General features: G+C 54.7%; 1 protein-coding gene across 2 annotated transcripts; it reads right to left on the bottom strand.

Annotated features, from left to right (window-relative positions):
- Positions 1–2,878: 2,878 nt before the first annotated feature.
- On the bottom strand, positions 2,879–7,747 carry FOXA1 (forkhead box A1). Of its 2 annotated transcripts, XM_040067825.1 has the most exons (3): positions 7,676–7,747; positions 4,016–5,243; positions 2,879–3,522 (listed from the first exon to the last, which is right to left on the bottom strand). In XM_040067825.1, the coding sequence occupies exons 1-3, from the start codon at positions 7,745–7,747 to the stop codon at positions 3,482–3,484; spliced, it is 1,341 nt and encodes a 446-aa protein (XP_039923759.1). In that variant the 3' UTR covers positions 2,879–3,481. The 2 variants fall into 2 exon arrangements, with proteins under 2 accessions (XP_039923759.1, XP_039923760.1); XM_040067826.2 differs by lacking the exon at positions 2,879–3,522 and having other exon boundaries at positions 3,905–5,243.
- Positions 7,748–8,196: the final 449 nt, after the last annotated feature.

The raw sequence follows: 8,196 nt of genomic DNA, 5'->3' as shown, positions 1-8,196 counted from the left end.
TTCAATACCTACACACATTTCAAAACAAATTTTGAAGCTATGCCAATGGCTGAAGTGGTTTTTTTTTCGCGCCGTTCTTTCCGATTTACTTATATTTTATTGACACTAACAGGATTAAAATGAAAAACTGTCAGGCAAAAATTTTCTTTCTCGTCTTTCAGTAGTCCCGAACACTTCAAATTATTCCTTCCAAATGTATATCCTCCGATTGTTTGCCGATGTAGATGTCAGTGTTTGTCCATTCGCACTCAGGAAAGAACCCAGCAGTTCCTTGCGATTTGATTTCTCCCACTTGGCTTGGGCGGTTGAAGTTGCTTTTATTCCGCCGACTCTTCCCTTCCGCGAAGGCGCTGCTCGCAGGTGCTCCGAGGAGGTGCCACGGGCGGGGGGCGCAGGGGCAGGGTGCCCTCCTGCCGGGAGGCGCAGGGCTGTCGGACCCCGCGGCAGAGAAGCGCTCCGCTGCGCCGGGGGAGCTCTCCGCGTCCCCTCGCCCCGGGCTGCAGCGTCCCCGCCGCGCCGCCTGGAGAGCACCTGCCCCGCCGGCGCACCCAGCATCTCCCCCTCGCCCCGGCCGGGGGCCTCCTCGCCGCCCCAACTCCGTGTAAATCTTTACAGAGATCCCCCGCCGCCCCGATTTACTCCCCGCTTGTATTTAATGACGCTAAATGAGCTGTTTTCGCTCCCTCGCACGTGGCCGGTCGGAGGTAATTGCCGAGCAGGAAAAGACGAAGTTCCCCCTGTTAACTGGGGCGTCGGTCGGAGCCTGGAACATGAAGCCTGGCGGGGTCCCGCTTTGCCTCTGTCCCGGGCGCGGGGCTGAGACACCATGTCTGACAGGGGCAAAAGCTCTGCACCCGCCGGCTCCTTCCCTCCTAGTACAGAGCGACAGGTCCGGCTGGAAGGAGATGCTCGCAAACTCCCCTCTACACATTGCAGGGCAGGGAGATGCACCCTCCTCTTCTGGAGCCTATTTTTAGCTTATTTTTGCACTCTGGCTCGGAGTTCCCTGAGCACAGGATTAAAGCAGCAGCAGCAGCAGGGCAGCTAGGAGAGGAAAGTAAAGCGGGACTCTTCGCCCTGCTGATTTCCAAGTCTTAAACTGATCACAGAGTGCTGCGTGCTTTGCGCCGGGGACCCGCGTTTTTAACATGAGCTGCATCCCTGTCTTGTCAGTGGCTCGTTGCCCACCGCAGACACCATTTGCCTACGAGAAGAAAGGGGAGGAATATAATCTTGATGGCGAGTGGCGAAAGGGCACACGCTACGTCCGTGACAGGCTCGGCTCCTTATCTCTGAGAGGTTTGGAGCCGTGTCGGTCCGCTTAAACCCTTTTATTACCCACGCCCCAAATATTTCCATTACACAAGGTCTGTGCTCCTCAGCTGATATGTGAAACTTGCTGCCTTATCGCTGTCAGTCGATTGATATTTTCCGTGTATAAGCCCAAGGCATTAAATCAATGTCTCCACTCTGCAGCGGCATATTCTCTATAGACTAGTCTGTGGGAGACAAGGGAAGTCCTGCTGAAAATTGGCTTCATCCTGTCTCGATTCTCACGAAGCTCCTTTTGGCAGAAGAAGCGGGGCTTTAAATAGGATCCGCCTGCCCAGACTCGGTGCCGAGCAGCCCCGAGCTGCCCCCGGCTTGCAGGGGTCTGTTGATGTTTGCCATTTCGGGACACACAGAGGCGAAGGTGCCACACAGCCGGGCCATGGGGTAACTGGCCGCACACGGCGACCGGGACAGAACCCCCTGGAGCCGGGGGGGACCTGCGGTAAATGCCCGCCCGACCAAGAGCACCCGCGCAGCACGATGCGGGAGACAGCTCCGTGTCGCCGGGAGAGCCGTGCGCGCATCTCCGATCCGGATCACCGCTGATCCGGCCACACTTGCAAAGCAAGTGAGACAAGTGAGAGGCTGTCCCAAGATTTTTTTTTTTTTTTTTTTTTTCCCCCCCTCCCGTTTTTAGTTGGGTAGCAGTGCTGGAAGAATGTGGTAAGATTTCTGGGACGCTGGCTTGGTTTTTCTTTTCTAAATCGAGCCTTAATTTAGTTTGTCACCGCTGTCCCTAACCCATCAGAGGGCAATTATACGATAATTACGAGAATTACACAGTTCTTTTATCTGGCTGCCGTGCACGAATAGGGCTCGGCACAGCGAAATCCGTTCACACTTAAACTCCCCTCCCCCGACAAAGTCTACTGCTGGGGACCAGAGCTCTCCAGCGCTGCTGTTGGTGTCGTTCCGACGGATGGTTCCGAGCCAGAACTACAAAGCGGGATCTGGGCCTTTCCAGCCGCCCGGAGCGGCGCGGAGCCGCCCTAGGGATGCTCCCCGTGGGCGTCGTCCCGTGCGGCGGGGAAACGCCGAGCCCTGGCCGCAAAACACTCGGGAGGTTACATCGCCTCGGGTGGCTTTTTTCTGCCATCCCTCAACATATCCCAGTACAGTAAATAAGGGGAAAAAAAAAAAAAAAAAAAAAAAAATTACCACAAGCACAGTCTGCGGGAGCGTCCCCCGCCTTCCGTCTGCACAAGCCTGACCGTACAAATCTTTCCTCTTCACATCCACACTTAAGAACTACGTTCTGATTTTCTTGCATGGCTCCATCCCCCGTAACCCGCCCCAGAAATTTTGTAAGAAAATAGCAGAAGTATTTCATTGATAACATTTGATTTATTTAAAGTCCTTAACTGCAAATGATCAAAAACATACTTCACGCATTAAATTCTCAGTTATCGTTTTAAATCAAAATATTTTTTCAATTACAATCACATTTATAAAATTAACAAAATTTCTTAAATTCACGTGTAATTATTTTTTACGGACATTTAAAGCAATTTCCAGCTGTAAAGAAAGAAAACAATATAAACCATGCAATAAATTAAGAACATTGAAACAGCGAACAGGAATAATAATAAAACCCGTCTGGCTATGCTAATACCGTGTAAAACTGTGGAAAGTGCAATAACACTGGATGAAATAAGCTAACGATGGCGATAATTAAAGGGCCAAAAAAATTTTATTTGACAAGTTTGAAAAGGGTGGAGAGACAGAGCTGTCCTCTTTTCCTTGCATCAGTGTAGTAGTCAATGTTTCCTAGGGGAGGGGAAATAACCTGGTTATAGATACACACTTCTAGGTGGTACACAATGAAGACAAATTAAACAAGTATGTCATCCACGTGTTGATGAGAGTTCCTGATGAACTAGAATCTTCAGTAACAGATGGGAAGGAAAAAAAAAATCCAACTGGCTGTGACCTCTTTAACTTTATATTACATCCCAAAACAGGTAACACTTGGAAAAAGATAAGGGTCGCATCCTGCACTCCAAAGCTCCAGTTGGTCCCCTCGGGAGTGCAGGATCCGGCCCGCAGCATCTGGGTTTTATGCGGGTTGTAGTAGCCGAAGGTTTATTTTGCAAGTATCAAAAGGATGATCCGAGAAAGTAAATAGTTCTCTTGTTGCTTAGAGATTCTCTTAGTGTTTTGCTACTTCACAGCAGTATTGTCCTTCAAAGCCTTTTTAATTAAAAAAAAAAAAAAAAGTCTTAAATGTCTACTCGCTTCTTCATCTCCGTATTGTTAAAGTATTGCCACATACCTGTAAACTTACATGAGATTATAGAACACATAAGGGAGGGAGACGAGGGGGCGGAAAGCACAAACAAGTAGTTTACAAGCTCAACTTTTATTTTTTTTCTTCTTCTTTTTAATAACACCCTGCATAGGCTGGGGAGGTCTCCGGGGAGAGGGGCTGGGCGGCGGGGGCTGCAGGGAGTATGTACAAGCGGGACGCGGCCGGCTTTGCAGGAGGTCGTGGTGGATCGTAACAACACACGACGCCTTGAGAGACAATTAAAAAGTAACAGTCCTTTGCACGCAGCGTGCGGAAACACCTTGGTCTGTCTCAGGGAAAGCGGGGAGAGAAGCCAGGAAGGGGAGGAGGGGTCTCGGCCCCGGCTGCCGGGGTTGCACGGCTAGGAGGTGTTTAGCACGGGTCTGGAATACACACCTTGGTAGTAGGAGGGCTCTAGGGCCGAGGGCTCGATGCTGCTCCGGCCAGCCATGGAGGCGCTGCCCAGGGGCAGCCCGCCGGGGATGCTGGCCCCGTAAGAGGAATATTGCAGCGCCTGCTCGTAGGCTTTGAAGTCCAGCTTGTGCTGCTGCTCCGAGGAGGACATGAGGTTGTTGATGGAAAACGGGTGGTTGAAGGAGTAGTGGGGATCACCCTTGAGGTGGAGCTGGGGTTCGTGGGCTAATGAGTGAGGGGGGTGTGGGACGGAGGCCAAGGTGGGTACAGAGCTGATGGTGGAGGAGGCGGCCGAGGCCGAGGTCTTTAGCTCCGTGCTTGATCCACTGTGGTCCATAGACTGGGGGCTGGTGGACGGGTTGGAGCTGGAGAGGGAGGTGGCTGTGTCCAGCTGCGCAGGTTTGTTGTGGCCTCTGTGCAGGGGGGAGTTGGAGCTCGAACTAGAGGCCCCGGCGTGATCTTTTCTGCCCTCCTGAGTGGCTTTACTGTTGGCCGGCTTCTCGCACTTGAAGCGCTTTTGCCGGCGGAGGTAACAGCCGTTTTCAAACATGTTGCCGGAGTCGGGGTGCAGGGTCCAATAGGAGCCCTTGCCGGGCTTGTCGGGGGAGCGGGCCACCTTGACGAAACAGTCATTGAAAGAGAGCGAGTGGCGGATGCTGTTCTGCCAGCGCTGCTGGTTCTGCCGGTAGTAGGGGAAAAGGTCCATGATCCACTGGTAGATCTCACTCAGCGTCAGCATCTTACTGGGCGCCTGCTGGATGGCCATGGTGATGAGGGAGATGTAGGAGTAGGGCGGCTTGGCGTGGGGGTAGGTCCGCTTGAAGGACTTAGCGTCCCGCGTCCTGCCGAGGTTGGACTGAGTGTAGGCCATGGGGCTCATGCAGGGGTTCATGCCGCCGTAGGGGCTCAGCCCGTTCATGGGCGCCGGCTGGGCAGACATGGCGTTGATGCCGCCGGGGCTCAGCGCCGTGCCCATGGCGGCCACGCCGGCCGGCATGCCGTTCACGGGCCCCGCCGAGCCTGCCGGCATGCCGGCCACGGCGCCGGGACTCAGCCCAGCCCCCAGCCCCGTGTTGGCGTAGGACATGTTGAACGAGCTGGAGGTCATGTTGCCGCTTGTCGTCATGGTGTTCATGGTCATGTAGGTGTTCATGGTGTTCATGGAGCCCAGCCCCGAGTTCATGTTGCTCACGGGCACCGAGGAATAGGCCTAGGGCAGCGAGACAAAGAGACGGAGTTAGAGAGGAGAGAGGTGTAGCAGGACCCCGTAGGGGCCGGATCCTCCCGCCTGGCCCGGCCAGCCGTGCAAACGTCCTGCTGCGGGACGCCGGCCGCTTCCCCGACACCAGGGAAAAATCTTCCCCAAAGCCGCACGGAAAGGCAGCTGTTTCCATGAAAAAGTCTATTTAGTATTTATATACATTTATAAGTGGACACGGAGCGGGGGTTCTCTCTCCGGACGCGCTCCCGGTTCACCGGCGTGTCGCAGCTTGCGCGGGCTGCGCCGGGATCAGCGGGGCGCACGGACGGAACGTCTTCCCTGAGCCGCTCCACACCCTTGCGAAGCCGGGCTGCGGGCTCAGAGTGCCCCGGGAGGACGTGTTCTCTTCGGCGCATTCCCGCATTTTGTTGTTTTTGCGTCCCGTCTCTCTAGTTAAACTCATGAGAGTATTGAAATCGGTGGGCGTACAGTGTTTGCGCCAAGAAGAAAAACTGCATGTATTTTCTGAGAAAAAAAATCTCACGAGTGTCTCCCTTCCCGCAATTTAAATAAATTTAAATTTATTTTCTAAGAAACATGCAAGATGCAACAATATCTTGTTGCAAAATAATTTTTAAAAACCCTCACTCAAACCAAACAGGTCTTGTTGGCCTGTTTTATCTGTGGAAAGCTTCCCCCTTGTCCACATTTTCTATCAAAACAGTCTTTCAATTAAAGTTAAAAAAATATATCAATCAACCAACCAACCAATCACCAAAACTTTCCGAAAGTATTAAAAGCCGGAACTTTTCCTCTATGAGATTTTCTACAATTGCACGACGTGGGGAAAAATGTAGCACCCTACCACATAACACAACTCTTAAAAAAGGCAGAGCCGGAGAGCCTGAAATTGTGTTTTCCGCTACGGCATCTGATTTAACAGGAGAAAGACGTTCCCAGTTTACTCCAACTACGGCTAATACGGCTAAGAAAATGAAGTTTAAGCAACGGTTAAATATAGAAAACTAATTTCTGATCTCCACAAATTTCACGAACTTATAAATGCACTTTTAATTCAGAGGACCACATTAATTATTTGAGACGGTAGAACGCGGCTGGGTTGCCCATGTTGCATTCATGCAGTTATTCAAATTAAATGGCAAGAGAGGAGAAAAGATTGAAGTTTAAAAAAAATAGAAAAAGCGAAGTTCGCTTAACTTCATGTTTGCGGACAATGCACATAGCGAGAAAAAATGAATTTGGAAAGGGCACATAATTGGGATGACCCTTATTTGCCCTTAGCCGACTCCCTTTATTAAAGGAGATGCCAGCCGGGTGACACGTATCTGCCCCTGTCCGCGTGGCCCTATGCGCGCGTGTGCCAGCTCCGGTGCGGGACGAGGCGTGGGGACTGTGGAGCCGTGTGTCCGGGTATGCTGATGCAATGCCCGGGTGCGCACACCCAGGTGCCTGCCCCGCTGCCGCACTTCCTCAAAACGGCTCCTTCCCCGGGCGGGAATCCGCGGTGCTGCTGGCCGTGCTGCCGGGCACTGGCTTCTCCCGGGACCCCCGCTGCAGAGCCTCGGAGGCTCAGAGCGGACCCCAGGCCTCACAGGGCCGAGGCGCGCCGGGGGAAGGCTCCGGGCTCCGCCGTGGCCCTCTCCTCCGCCTCACTTGTGGGCGCTTGGGCCGGTTTTCCTCTTCCTTATGCACGGCGCTGTCAAACAGGCGCGGGGGGCGGAAGCGCCTGGGGGGTGCGGCGGTGCGGAGCGGGTCCGGGTGGGGGGCGGCGGGTCCGGGTGCGGGCCCCGGCCCGGCCCGGCTCTCGGCAGCGCCGCCAGCCGGCCCGCGGCAGCAGCGCACGCCGCCGGCCGCCCGTACGCAAAGGACGGACAAACGGCTGGTTTTCCCCCTCCTTTCCTTTGCCCCGGCTTTAACAGGTGAGGGCCTGGCGCTGGCGAGTAGAGAGGCCGGAGGTCCCGCCGAGAAGCTCGGGGAAAGCGCTGCCCCCGACCAGGACGCGCTGGCGTCCGTCTCCCTCGGCCCCTGCCATCTGCCGGGAAGGAGTCGGGTGCCGGCGGCGCGGCCGGTGCTCTGCCCCGAGCCAAGTTTACGGGGTGCTTTTGTGCGCTCCGCGAGAGAAGATTACGCCTCTTAGATGAGATCAAGGGCTGCCCCCGGCCCCCTGGCCCTCCTGGCGGGATCGCAGCAGCCCCGCGTCTTCCCCAAACGCCTCCAGGGCTCCTGGAAACTGTGTTTTCCTTGGGGAAGCCTAGCCAGTTTCGGCGCCGGAGGGAGGGGGAGGTACGTTTGCGTTGGCAGGATCTGGACTGCGAACCGATTCCACCGATTGCTGCCCCCTCCAGACCCCTGGCCACCCCCAGGTCCCCCCCTACCCTGCACAGGGGCAGCAGTGAAGCCAGACCCTGGGATTTACTCACCTCCTGAGTGTCGGCGTAGTAGCTGTTCCAGTCGCTGGTTTCATGCCCTTCCATTTTCACAGTCCCTAACATTATGGAGCCAACCTGCCCGGTGTAACCATCCAGCCTTCTTGCAAGCGAGCGACGGGCAGTAGGAAAAGAGCCCGAAAGCCCGACCTAGCAGGAAGCCAGCTCTCAGGAGGGGCGGCGGGTGCTGAATTCTGCTCTATTACCAGCCAAAAAGGAGGCAGGGAGCGGTGTGGGGCGAGACAGTTGAGAAAGTGAGGAAGTGCGGCTGGGATGTGAGTGGAGTTGAGCTGATGTGGATCTTACGTCGCAGAAGTACCCACCTCCTCCTCCTCCTCTCCCCATTTGTCCGCCGCACAAAGGCGTTCGCACCTACAAAGCCGGAGATGCACCTGCAAACAAGGCAGTCCCCCTCGCCTGCAACTCCCCCCGGGGCGGCACTTTATTTGCAAAGCTGCGTAATTGGTTTAAGCTTGTGGGGAAAGAAGGAGAGACAGAGGTGGGAGAGGGGGACA

Source organism: Hirundo rustica, chromosome 6, assembly GCF_015227805.2.
Source record: "Hirundo rustica isolate bHirRus1 chromosome 6, bHirRus1.pri.v3, whole genome shotgun sequence".
In the NCBI taxonomy this organism is placed as follows: Eukaryota; Metazoa; Chordata; class Aves; order Passeriformes; family Hirundinidae; genus Hirundo; species Hirundo rustica.
Note: the sequence above shows the minus strand (reverse complement) of the source record. Positions and strands in the feature narration are given on the sequence as shown.